The sequence below is a fragment of the Echinops telfairi genome, unplaced genomic scaffold, assembly GCF_000313985.2.
Source record: "Echinops telfairi isolate 266 unplaced genomic scaffold, ASM31398v2 ScPeMD7_7457;HRSCAF=8495, whole genome shotgun sequence".
In the NCBI taxonomy this organism is placed as follows: domain Eukaryota; kingdom Metazoa; phylum Chordata; class Mammalia; order Afrosoricida; family Tenrecidae; genus Echinops; species Echinops telfairi.
The window spans coordinates 8,043,594-8,057,101 of record NW_022111357.1 but is presented as its reverse complement, the minus strand read 5'-3'; the positions used below and the strand labels follow the sequence as shown (position 1 = coordinate 8,057,101).

Sequence of the window (13,508 nt, the reverse complement as noted above, 5' to 3'; positions counted from 1 at the left end):
CGGGGGGGAGCCGAGCCCGGCCCGGGAGCCCTAGCAGCGAGGGTGCGGGGTACGTAGGCCCCTCACGCTGGACTCCAAAGTCTCCAGGCCGCCTGACCTCCGCACGGGTATATGGGATGGAAGCGGGACCCTCGGGAGCAGGTAAGGGCCCCCGGGAAGGGGATTGCTGTGCGTGCTCCAAGGACCAGAGAGCTCCCGCGTGAGAAGCGGGTTTTCGAGTGAAGGAAGGGCTCCTGAGTGAGACAAGGGGCCCTCCTGGGATGGGGGGCCCAGTTTGAAGGGGGGCTGTGTGCAGTTCCGGGAGAGGAAACCTTAGGAAGGCAGCGCTGAGCTAGGACCGTTTGTAAAAAGGAGGTTGTGTGCAGTCCTGGGAGTGAGAAGTAATCTTGGAGGAGGGCCTGATCGCACTCAAGGACTCTGGCAGATCCGAGGAGGCCTAGGGAGAGGCCCGGCAGGTGGCAGGGGGCGGGCTCCAGGTGTCCTGGAGGGAGGGGGGGGCGACACAGATGGGCCCCGGGCTGTCGCATGCCGGTGGCGGGGGCTCAGTCTGGCTGGGCTGGATTAGTGTCTTAGTTCTCTAGTGCTGCTATAACAGAAATACCACAAGTGAATGGCTCTAACAAGCAGAAATTCCTTTTCTCATAGTTCGGGAGGTTAGACGTTTGGATTCAGGGTGCTGGCTCTGAAGGGGAAGGCTTTCTCTCTCGACTGGCTCTGGATGAAGGTCCTTGTCTCCTCCGTGGTTCTGCACCTGGGAAATAATCTTTTCCGTCTTTCTTCCCTTGGCTTGTTTTAATATTTTATATCTCGAAAGAGATGGATTCAAGATACACCCTCCACTAATCCTGAGCATTAGCATAACAAAGGCAGCCCATTCCCAAATGGGATTATAAACACAGGCATAGAGGTTAGGATTTACAACACCGATTTGTGGGGGAACACAGTTCAATCCGTAACTGTGTCTCAGGGATGAGGCGCCAGAGCTGGGCTGTGAGCTCCGCCCCAACCGGGCCTGACGTTGGGGTGAGGGTCAGGGGGTTGTGGGTGGGGAGCCAGCCCCGGGATTCCCCCTAGTGAGTCTCGGGAGCCAGAGCGGAGGCGCAGGAGCATGCGCGGAGGTGGCTGGCTAGTAGGGGCTGCCTGGAGTGGTGGGGGCGTGGCTGGGCAGCCCGAAACCGTTCCCCCTTCCTGGTCCGGGTTTGGCGAAGGGGCACCCCTACTACGTTATGCTTGCCCCAGCGAACAGAGATGGCCCGGTCCTCGGGGCTCTTAACACGTGGCACTGAAATCCCTTCAGGCACAGTTTGCCAAGAAGGGTTAAGGGAAATAGCCAAACTGCCTTTCTCTACCACAATAATATGGAAAGACTGGGCCAGAAGCAATTTGGGGACAGGAGTGGGTCCACCTTGTAACTAGGCCTTAGAAAAGGTTACTGACTGTGGGACCCAGTCCATCAGGAAGGGGTTGACCGCCTTGTTTGCCACATTCTGGGCTAGTACTGAGAAAATTGAAACTTTAAACCTAATGATAATAACCTTTCCTTTAAACTGTTTATTGATGTGACTGATCGCCTGACCTCTTCCTATACTTTAATATTTGCACATTTCCTATACACTACTAGTTTGTCAAAGCCATGTCATTAGAATCTAGATTGCCGCTAGCTGATTGGTAAGGGGCAAAGGTGAGAGATTTTAGCCTCCACCCAGGTGTACCAAATCTCAGCTGTATCCTTAACTTCTTTTTCAGAAGCAAGCAGGAGAAACGGAGGTAGGGCTTCCCAAGAGGAAGAGACCCCAGGATGAGCCTTGGGATATTGAGACCACCTATGCTCTGTCACTGTTTTCTTTCAGGTCACTTCTCACACTACATTCCATTTGCAATAGGATTTACTTTTCTGGTGGAAAGATCTGTAACTTTTAGAACAAACCCCGCCATCACCATCACTTTTCAAGGAAATAGCCCCTACCAACTTACCAAAATCGTCCACATTCAGTGGTCTCAAAGTACTGATTGAGTACTCTTCTCCAAATACAAACAACCTTCCAGAGACTCTGGAGGTTCTAAGAATACAGTGCAGAAAACAATTTACTTTAGTGGTCATGACTTTTTCCCTCCTCCTGTAGGGCTCTCTCTATTCCAGGAGCTCTGGGTCTTCTAGGCTGAAGCCTGTTTGCAACAACCTGTGGACTAGAGGTGGGTGGGTCAAGAGATCCAGGTGAACTTCTGAAGAGATCTCTCTGAGATCAACACTAGACTGCTGGTGATTTTGCCCTGATGAATTCTTTATAAGCTCTGGAGTGATGAAAAAGTTGACTTTTTTTTGTTACAACAAATAGGATTTAATGAAGGGACAAAGCCTGGTGTTTGGAGTCTGTTGTAGCCTTGGGAAAAGCAGAGTGAGACAGGTTTTGCCTCATTGAAGGATGTATTTGAAATTCAGTCTGGAAACTTCAGATGGAGGAACCCCATAACTGTCTTCTTCCCAGGCTCAGACTATTTTCTTGGGGGTTAGAGTGGTGCCTTGAGATGGCCTGAGGCCTGAGGACATACAAAAACTAAAACTGAATTGACGCTGGCCTCACTGGACCAGGTGCCCCCTGATAGCATAGGGTTGGGCAACAGCAAGGTTAGCAGTTGGAAACCACCAGCTGCACCACCAGAGAAAGATGGGGTTTTCTACTCTGCCACATAGGATCACTGAGTCAGAATTGACTTGATGGCTGTGAGGTTTGCCTTCTCCTCCAAACTGGGCTTGTACTCAAGTGTGTACCAAGCTCATGGTCTGGACTGGAAGCTTCCTAAGGGCAGGGCAGTGTAGTGCCTGATTTGTCTGTAGAACCAGGAAGTGCCTAGTGTACATAAAACCTGACACAGTTCATGTTTATGAACTGAATTGAATCATGTTCAGGTATGAGCCTATATGGTTAGGCACATGTGTGGATATTTGCTCATCTGTTTATTCTCACGTGCTGACAGATTCTTCTTTGGAGACATTGATTGTCTTTGCTTATCTGCTAGCTAACCCAACCTTGAATTTAGGACTTAAAAAAGCAGTCTTGCTCCCGGGGTGGGGTTGGAGGAGGGCATGTGGACTTCAGAAGGAGTTCCTGGATCTGGGCTGTCTGCTGTTACTTTTCCTTCTCTAGGCCAGTTGGGGATGGGGGAGGGGAGTGTCCTTTGCAGGGCCCCTCCTTCCTTGCGCTGTCTGCAGGCAAGGGCCCGCCCCTTTCCCCCTAGGCCTAAGCTTTGTCCTTGTGCTGGGGCCCTCATCTGCATCACAAAGTGGCCGTCTGTCCCTGTCTGGCTCTGAAGGGAAGTGTCTCCCTTTCTCAGACTAAAAGCTGGGGGTTGGGTGAGTGGGGGGCTTTGTACAGCTGTAAGGCCTGCAGGGGGATGGGATGGGAAAGCTTACCACTTCTCCCTGCCTTCCTAAGGGTGGGGATGGAGGGAGTAGGGGCTCTCCTGTTTTCTCAAGGCTTGGAGTAGAGGATGCTCGGCCTGGTGGGTAGTCCAATTTGTGGGAAAGAGAAAGCTTTGGGTCTAAAGTATCGGTCCCAGCCTCCAACATTTCCACCCAATCCACAGCTCTAAGCAATGTCTTTCTTCCAAAGCCCCAAACATTCTTTCTGTTTGGGAAGCTGAAGGAGGTAAATGGAATCAGAGGAAGGAAAGGGTATCTCTTAACTGGCCACATCCACAGTCCTATGCAGAATTTGTCATTGTTACTGAGCAGTTGTGGATATTCCTGTGTTTATGTGCTGTGTGTGCTTGTGGTATGTTCATTCATTTGATGTCTGTGTGCTGACCTGTGTGGCAGGCACTGGAGCGTCAGCAGGGCCCACGGCAGATCACATGATCACATGCAGTCCAACGCAGTGAGGAGTATTGGAATAAAGATTAAACCAGCCATTGGGTCTGGGTGTATATGCTGAGACTGTGGCTGGTCTGACTTTTGTTTGTGTTCAGTTTCTGTCCAGCTCTTTTCGAAGTAGGTGGCCAGATAATAGTAGTGAGGCTTCCACTTGCCATGTAACTGAGTTCGAAAGGCCTTGCCCCCTCTGGCTGGTTCTCCATTTCCCTGGCTGCAGAGTGTGGTTGGACTGACAGGTGGTTACAGAGAGACAGGAGCAGCTCAGGCTGGAAGTGTGCCCCTCCCCTGAGTGGTTGTGACCTCCTCCTGACCCCCAAGCCTATAGGTCCCATCCCTGCCCACCCCACCCCCTGGCAGAGCTCTGAGGAAGGAGGCTCTGCATTGGCTTATTTCCCCTTCCCCTCCCACCTGGCCTGGTACTGTGTCCAGGACAATAGTAGCCGAGGACAAAGGCTTCTCTAGACAATGTTCCTTCTCTCTTTCTCTACTAGCTGGAGAAAGAAGGCTGAGGGTAGCAAATCAGACTGGTGACAAGAGAAGAGAAAGGAGCAGGAGGCAGACCCCGCCTTGGCCCCTTCCCAAGGGCCCCACTCGGTGTTAAAATGGATCCCTTCTGCTGCTGTCTTGGCCCTCTGTGTGGAAGGAGCAAAGGGACATGAAGGGGTCTGCTGAATATAAACTGAAGGAACGGCAGAGACTTTGTATTCTCCTTCCCAAGACAGTCATCATCTCTTCCTGCTTCTCCTTCCAACCCACTGCCATAGATTCTGACTCATAGCGGCCCTATAGGACAGAAGAGAACTGCCCCAGAGGGTTTCTAAGGCTGTAAATTTGTGTGGAAGATCGGGGCATCTTTTCCCCATGGAGCCATGAACCCTTTGGTTAGCGCTCTAACACTAGCCACTCTCGCACCAAGGTTCCCTCTGCCTCCCTGTCCTACTCACCCTGTCATTAAGTCATTTCTGACTCATGGGGTTTCTGAGACTATATACATCTTTAGAGGAGCAGGTAGCCTGCAGAGCAACTGTTGGGTTTGAACCACTGACCTTGCACACAGCACTCAAACACCCATCCAGCGCTTACCCAACAACAGCACCAGGGCTCTTTGCTAGGACCCTGAATCTTGCCTTCTCTTGCCTCAGTCTCCTATATTTGGTCTGTTTGTTCTCAGCTTTCTTCATTTGGGCTTTTCCTTCTTAATATCCTCCATTTGCAGCCTCACTTCTGCTGCATTTCCCAATGCTAACCTATTTCATCTTACCCCCTGGCTCCCAATTCAAGGTTTTAACATTTTTTATTTGCTTTTTCTAGCCCCCAACTTTAGAGTCTCTCGCTTTCTTAACCTCTAAACTCTTAACTTTTTGGTCCCCTTCCCTTTTCTGTCTCTCTAACCCGCCTAGCCTTCTCAGTTGCCTTAATCCTGTCTCAGATGCCATCCCCACCCTCCCCTGATCTCCTTTAACTCTTCCTCCTGTCTGCGTTGTAGGGGAGCATTAAGAAATGATGCTGTTTGGCATTCAGGATGGTGATGAGTGAGAAGACCATCTGGATGGCAGAGACAATAGGACATCTTTGTCTTCTGCCTGCCAGATACCTGGTAGTGTGGACAAGGGTCTTCATCTAGTAGCCAAAAAAAAAAAGATTTTATTTACTGGGAACTAGATTTAGCCTCTCTGCCTAACACATAATAGAAACATTACAAATTCACTTGACAAATTTAAGATAGACAACAGGGGAGAAGTTATTAATTAAAAAAAGAAAAAAATGAGCTTGAGGTGTCAGAACCCATGGAAACTTTGAGCTGGGTAGGCAGGCCAGAAGCTTTCTCTTGCTCTCCTGTTCCTGTTCTCAGAGGCCTGTGGCTTCTCTGGTCATTAGTGAAGAGGAGGCTGCCAGTCTGGCCTCACCAGCTTCTTTGTCTTCACAGCTGCGGGCGCTTACCTGCCCCCCCTGCAGCAGGTGTTCCAGGCCCCTCGCCGACCTGGAATTGGCACTGTGGGGAAACCGATCAAGCTCCTGGCCAATTACTTTGAGGTGGACATTCCTAAGATCGACGTCTATCACTACGAGGTGGACATTAAGCCAGATAAGTGTCCGCGCAGAGTCAACCGGTAAGTGATCCACCGCTAAGCCGCCAAACCTAGGGACCTTCCCTTTCCTGTTGGAGGGGTAAGAGGGAAAAAAGGATGAAGGCTCAAGAAAGCTTTGGAGGAGGAGATCGCTAGCATTTTCAGATACTAGAAATAGCAAAGTAAAGCAAATGCTTAATAGGTCCATGGACTTGGTTATTAGGAGCACATCAGTGGCTCCTGCTAGACCAATTTCAGTAGGGTAGTTAAGCTAATCATCTGACTACAGTGAGTTAAATACGGCAGGGGAGATGGCAGAGGGAGAGTACGTAAGCGCTACTAAATTTTCCCAGAAACTTGGTAGAGAAGTGGGGAGAGAGGAGCTGTGTTGGCTAGAGGGGTCAAGCATGTGCCTTGAACATTTCACTGTGGGTTGAACTAAGTGAATGAAGATGTTTTAGGAATGAAATACAGGTATATTTACAGACTGAGGCAAGTGAGCCCGGGGAGGAGGAGGGGTAGAAGCTATGGATGGAGCAGGAAGGACTGAGGGTCACATGGGGAGGACAGCGCAGGAACCCAAGCTGGAGGGATTAGTCCCAGACATAAAAGACACTTTTTATTTTTAGAATTGATTTTGTTGCTTAAAAACCTAAAAAATTTTGTTGCTTATGTTCAATGTAAAGAACCCCAAATATGACAGAGTACCCGGGTAAAGGTTCCTTTGTGCCCCGTCTCGTCTCCTAGTGCTTCTCCACAAAGTGTTCACTATTTATTATTCTTAGGTTGCCAGAGATTTCTCTATGGACATACAAGGATTTATGTATATAGAGGTTTTTCTTGAACAACAACAATAAAAACCACCTACAAATTATGACCTCCCAGATACCTATTTCGGCAACTTGCTTTTTTTCAATTGGGAAAAAAGCTATTTTTGGGTATAATATAAATCAGTAAATACAAATCGGCCTTATTTTTTTTTTTTTGCATTAACCATAGGTATTCCATTGAATTGGATACATTATAATTTAATATGTGGGGACACTTTTAGGTTGATTTAAGCTTGTTACAAAAATGGAACTGCATTGAATGTTATTGTGAGTGCATATGCAGGACAGATCCTTAGGAGTGGAGTTGCTAGCACAATACATTGAAAATATTTTTAGATAATTGCCCCCCTTAAGTTGTAACAACTTATACTTCCACCAGCAAGGTAACAGAAATTCTGTTCCTCATGCCTGCTTTACTGAAGTCTAATTGAGTCTGAAACCATGTGTTTACAGCTGTTCCCAATCTGTATCTTGAGAGTTTTTTTTATCGAGCAGCATTCAAGAATTTTAGTCAAAAATCTAGAGAAGTCGGATGTTGGATGAGCTGGGATTTGAAGGATAGATGGACATTCAGGGATCTGGGACAGGAAGTGATGTTAAAGAGATGAGTGGAGAGAAAAGGTGATGATCCATACTAAGGGCCTTAGATGGAAGAGGTGAGGCTCTTCTTCCAGCCCTTTTCCCCATCTATTTTTGCATCTCAACTTGTCCTGATTCTGGACAGTCCCTGGGTCTAAGCCCCACCCCCACCCCGCCACCCCACCCCCCAGCTGCTTCCTCTGCTCAGAGGGCACTTACACCTACTCATTCAGGTCATTTAGAGCCTGGGTCATTTGAGGACCAGCAGCAGCACCGGGGAGCCTGTTAGAAATGCAGAATTTCAGGTTTCTTTCTTGTCCTACAGAACTGGAATCTGTGTCTTCATAAGATCTCCAGGTGATTAAAAAAAAAAAAAAAAAAATCTCCAGGTGACTCATATGCATGTTGGCATTTTTGAGAAGCACTTTATTAGAGCAGATACAATTCGAGTAGCTATTGGGTGTGAAGAGGAGTAGACGGGGCTTTGAAGTGGTAGTCTGTCAGCTTCTACAGGCCATCCCTGTCCCCCACAGGGAAGTGGTGGAATACATGGTCCAGCATTTCAAGCCTCAGATCTTTGGTGACCGCAAGCCCGTGTATGATGGAAAGAAGAACATTTACACCGTCACAGCACTGCCCATTGGCAATGAACGGGTGAGATTGAAATCATGCTTGGCCTCTGTCAGGGTCCCGGGTGGGATAGAGCCCATGTAAGCTTATTTGGAGTGTGGTGGTCCGTTGTTTGTGCAGAGAAAGTATGTTCTATGGTGGGTGGGCACTAGGTGCTGGTGTTTATTTATTCTGTGTGTCAAGCCAGCTCAGATTTGACTTCTTGCAAGGTGTGGTTGAAGGAGACAGAAGCAGTGAGCTAAGGAGACTGTGGCTAAGTCTCCTTTTGCCCAACATGTGATGGTGGCTGCGGACTGAGGGGCTGGTTTCCTCCTGGGTCCTCATTGTGACCCCTACATGCTCGAGGAACTGATTCTAGGCAAATCCATAGTATGGGGACATTTGGACAGGTCAGGGAGTGTGAGATTGTGGGAAAGAAATGGCAGTGCTTCACCCTTTTCTCTCACCTTCTTAAAGGTGGACTTTGAGGTGACAATCCCTGGGGAAGGGAAGGATCGAATCTTTAAGGTCTCCATCAAGTGGCTAGCCATTGTGAGCTGGCGCATGCTACATGAAGCCCTGGTCAGCGGTCAGATTCCTGTTCCCCTGGAGTCCGTGCAAGCCCTGGACGTGGCCATGAGGCACCTGGCTTCCATGAGGTACTGGGTGTAGTTAGTATCTGGGGAACAAGTGGTGGAGAACTGCTGTGGGGCAGGAGGGAGATGAAAGCGAGTATGTAGTAATGTCTCACTATATACCTTTCAAAAGAAATCTTTCTTACAATAAAGCCCCTAGCATAAGCCAGGCCAAGTGTGCATAGACATTTAGTGGTTTGAAGTCCTGGCCCTTAGATCTTCTTGGGCCCTACCCCATCTGTCCCTGCAGGGCAGAGAAAGGGTAGAGACTTGCACAAGGTCACAAAAATAGTAAAATAACACAGGTGGAATTAAAGCCCTGGTGTCCTGCCTTCCAGGCCAGGGCTCCTCTGTGCCCAGGATGCCTCACAGGGTGGGGGCCTGTGCCCGAGGGACCAGTTCTCTGCCTGTCCCTGCCAGGTACACCCCTGTGGGCCGCTCCTTCTTCTCACCGCCTGAGGGCTACTACCACCCGCTGGGGGGTGGGCGTGAGGTCTGGTTCGGCTTTCACCAGTCTGTGCGCCCTGCCATGTGGAAGATGATGCTCAACATTGATGGTGAGTGGGGAGAACCGTGGAACCAGGGGCATCCCAAGCCCAGGGCCCACATTCCCAGCCTGTCCCTCCCAGTTCGGCAACCATACTCCTACTCTAAGCCCTGGGGCCTCCCATATCCCACTCCCCTATAAGGAAGGAGGGTGTAAAGAACAGTGCCTCCATTTATCCTCCAAGACAGAACCTAAGCTGAGCTATCCCTACCCTGTGCCCACAGTGTCGGCCACTGCCTTCTACAAAGCGCAGCCGGTGATTGAGTTCATGTGTGAGGTGTTGGACATCAGGAACATAGATGAGCAGCCCAAGCCCCTCACTGACTCTCAGCGTGTTCGCTTCACTAAAGAGATCAAGGGTGAGGACCAGGCCGGAATGAGAGACGGCACTACTTTCTCTTTAGTCTTAAGAGGGAATCCCCTTGGGATAGATGGCCAAACACATGGGAAACCTCTTACAACCTTGACACAAAGTGTGTGTGCCCCAGGCTTGAAGGTGGAAGTCACCCACTGTGGACAGATGAAGAGAAAATACCGTGTGTGCAATGTTACCCGCCGCCCTGCTAGCCATCAGACGTAAGTTGGCAGAACTTAGCCATTCCCTGTTTGTAGAAAAGGACCGAGATTCCAAACAACTCCCCTCTCTCTATCCTTGTTCCCTCCCTCACTGTCCCTGAGAATGAGCCTTGGCCAGGCGTTCTCCCAGCCTTCCCTGACCCTACCGTAATACCTTCTTGGTCTCCATTGTTCCTCCTCGGGCCTTTACCCTAGAGCAGGCATGTTATCCCCGTTTCTGTTCTGCTTTTGTAAATGCTCGAATCTCTCTCTCAGTTCTTTCCTCTAAAAAGAAATTTGTCACTGGTCTTGACTTGAGGGAAGCTGTCACTAATTCCATTTCTGTTGTTGAGCCAGACCACACTAGCTCCTCTTATTTCAGACCGTATGCTGGACCCTAGAAATACAGATGAGCTAGACATGGCCCTGACCTTTGTGGAACTGAGATCTTTGGCTTCTCCCTGGGAGCACCATATTGCCTGCTTTCCAGTGAGCAGCTGTTGAGAGGCTGGGTTGGATGAGGCAAAAGTTTGGGACTTTCCATGGCAATGGATCTAGTGGGTCTGAATGCTGGCCTGTGATAACCACTTTCCCTTCCCCAAACAGGTTTCCCTTGCAGCTGGAGAGTGGACAGACTGTGGAGTGCACGGTGGCACAGTATTTCAAGCAAAAGTATAACCTTCAGCTCAAGTATCCCCATCTGCCCTGCCTACAAGTTGGCCAGGAACAAAAGCATACCTACCTGCCCCTAGAGGTGAGGCTGCCAAGTAAGGGCTGGGCTGGGTAACAAGCATTGTCTGCACACTGATCACCAGAGATCTGTTCTTCCATTTGTAGTCTCATCTTCCTTTTGGAGTTTGGAAATTTGACATTCTGAGCCATATGAGGTAGCTCTTCTATGAAATGTTCTCTTCTTAGCCTCCATCCTGTTCTCTCTTGTTCTCTATTCAGGGCTTTGAGACAGAGGTGCAAACTCTATTGAACAGTTTAATAATTAATTAATTTGCCCACGACAGAGATTTCAGATACCCACACTCATGCTCTACTCTTAATTCCTTTCTCTGTTGTCTGGAGCTGGGGAGTGAGGGAGGGGAAATTTCTCAAATGAATTAGAGATAGAGGCGTACTTTATTTTACCCAAAATGGAAAATGAATGTTAAGTATTACGTAAGTTCTATGTCCCCTGTGATCAAAATGTCTGTTTTGAAAAAATGTTAGCTCTCAGATTGATATACTTGTATACTTCAGCTCATCTTTGAGTTGAGTAATAATGCAGTGTAAGTCATAGAATGCAAATACAGAGTAATTGGGCCACATTTGAATTGGGAAACACTAACCAAATGTTGAATGAGAAACTACTAAGTGTGTCTCATTGTCTAATCCAGTGGTACTCTTGAGTGTGGCCATTGGAGCAGTAGCGTTGGCCTCATTTGGGAGGCTAGTAGGGATGCAGAAGACTCCACCCAGCCCTCCTTAGAATAAATCTGTATTTTTTAACCAGACCCAAAAAGATTCATATACACGTTAAAGTTTGAGAATCACTCCAGCCCTCCTTAGAGTAAATCTGTATTTTAACCATACCCCAAAAGATTCATGTACACGTTAAAGTTTGAGAATCACTGGCCTGGACTACTCTCTGGCTTTTATTCTAGCAGTAGGAGTTAGGTAGCTGGGACCGAAGCTCAAACTTCGGATTTCAGAACTAAGCAAAGGGAGAAAAGATCCCCAAATCCACAAACACTGATTTGGGTGAATAGGTGCTGATGGGCAGAAAATGATGAGACAGAGGCAGCATGTTCTTAGTGTCTAAACAGAACTCTGTAGGGACAGTCCCGGAAAAGTAGGTAAGCTTTAGGTAATATCTGCTGAAAACTGAGATTTGTTGGCCAATTAACATTACCTCTGTTTAACCAGGAGCTCCCAATTGTGAATATCTACATAATGCCTTCTATGGTAATATCTACCATTGTTTATTTAACAGATACTTAATTGAACTCTACTATATGTTTATCATATACCATCTAGTTGCCAGGAATCTCGCGGTTAATAACTTAGACAAGCTTCCTGCTGCCATGGAGCTTCTATTCTAAAAAGGGGAGCTAATAATATATTGCAGATAAATAACTTAGTTTCAGATAGTGGTAAGTGCTGTGAGGACGATTGTGGTTGTTGTCTAGAGGTGTCATAACAAAGCCTCGTAAACTGGTGGCTTATGAGAGCAGAAACTTCCTGTGGTGCAGTCCTGGAGGCTAGCAGGCCATATTTAGGGTGTTGGCAGAGCCATGTTCTCTCTGGAGGCGTCAGGAGAAAGGTCCTTTTCTGTCTCCCTCAGCTTCGGTTAGCCCCAGGTGTTCCTTGGGTTTACAGCAGCTTCTGTTCTCACACGGTGTTCTTTCCGACACGTTCCTCTGTATTTCTGCTCGCCTTTTATAAAGAATGCTATTCATGTTGGATTAGGATCTAACTATTGTGACCTCTTGTCTGATGACTGATAACATCTTCGAAATACCCTGTTACCAAACATGGCCGTATTCGTAGGTAATGGGATTTAGGATCTCAGTGTGTCTTTTAGGAAGACACAGTTCAGATCATAACCATGATAAAATTCATAACAGTAACAGAAGAGTGAAGAGAGGGGAAGGAGACATTAAAATTGAGGCCTAAATTATAGAATAAAATAATTTATTCTTTATAAGAATCTGAGGAAATAGCACAGAAGCATTGAAACATCAGTGAGCTTGGGGCTTTTCCAAGGACTGTCCAAAATTGAGTGGCATGTAGTACGTAAGATGTAGTATGTAAGAAAAAAGTAATTGCTGTGTGGTGATGGTGGTGGTTGCGGAGGGAAGACGTGTCTTCCCGGAAAGGTGGTGCTAAGGAGGAGGTGGGGGCATGCCCCCTCGTCCAGGGCCCTCATCACCCTGCCGCCAGCAAGAAAAAAAGTAATAGGAAACAATATTGGGAGAAGTGCAGGGCAAATCACATAGGTGGAATTTTTTAGAACAACTCTTAAAATTTTCATGACACAAAATTTACCCTTTTAAAGTATACAGTTCATTGATAATTAGTGTAGTCGCAGTTAGATAATCATCACTCATATCCAGTTCAGTTTTGATCCCCCAAAAGGGATCCCGTATCCATTAGCAGTTGCTCCCCACTCCTCCCACCTCTCAGCCGGTAATGAATTGTTTTTTTGACCTCTGAATTTTCCTATTGTGGATATTTCCTATAAATGGGATCGTAACAATATGTGTCCTTTTGTAATAACTAGCTGCTTTCACTTCACATCATGTCGCCAGGACTTGCAAGATTGTAGCAGTGTCAGTCCTTCATTCCTTTTTTATTGCCCAAGAATATTCCATTGTGTTTAGCCATCAGTCAATTGGTGGGCATTTGGGTGGTTTTCATTAGGGGGCTATTGTGAATAGTGCTGATTTGAGCATTGGGATATAAGTTTTTGTATGGAAATAGGTTTTCATATCTCCTGTGTATGTACCTACGGGCAGAATCATGTAGTAACTGTGACATTTTGAGAAATAACCAGGTGGACTCAAAGGGGCACCATGGTGCAGTTATCAGCAATGTGTGAGGGTTCTAGTATCTGAAACCGTGGATTTTTTAATTTAATAATGACTTCTCAGATTATTTGTAGGATATTCTCATTAAATGTGCTTATAGTGACAGGGTTTTATCTTCTGTGACTACAATCTAGCCGTAGAACATTTTATTTCCCCCCCATAGCCCCCCAAAGTATACTATACCTAGCAGCCATCAATTCTCATTCCTCCCCTATTGACCCATGGCACACACCCC

At 47.5% G+C, this 13,508-nt stretch overlaps 1 protein-coding gene across 2 annotated transcripts in view; it reads left to right on the top strand.

Moving 5' to 3' along the window:
- The first annotated feature begins 21 nt into the window (after positions 1 to 21).
- LOC101650964 (protein argonaute-1) overlaps positions 22 to 13,508 on the top strand; it is a 31,433-nt gene continuing 17,946 nt past the window's right edge. For both annotated transcript variants that reach the window (XM_004704970.3, XM_045299054.1), the window contains exons 1-8: positions 22 to 141; positions 5,799 to 5,982; positions 7,883 to 8,003; positions 8,436 to 8,617; positions 9,014 to 9,150; positions 9,365 to 9,499; positions 9,629 to 9,716; positions 10,302 to 10,449. In XM_004704970.3, the coding sequence (XP_004705027.1) occupies positions 117 to 141; positions 5,799 to 5,982; positions 7,883 to 8,003; positions 8,436 to 8,617; positions 9,014 to 9,150; positions 9,365 to 9,499; positions 9,629 to 9,716; positions 10,302 to 10,449 (1,020 nt within the window). In that variant the 5' untranslated portion in view covers positions 22 to 116. The remainder of the gene's footprint in view (positions 142 to 5,798; positions 5,983 to 7,882; positions 8,004 to 8,435; positions 8,618 to 9,013; positions 9,151 to 9,364; positions 9,500 to 9,628; positions 9,717 to 10,301; positions 10,450 to 13,508) is intronic.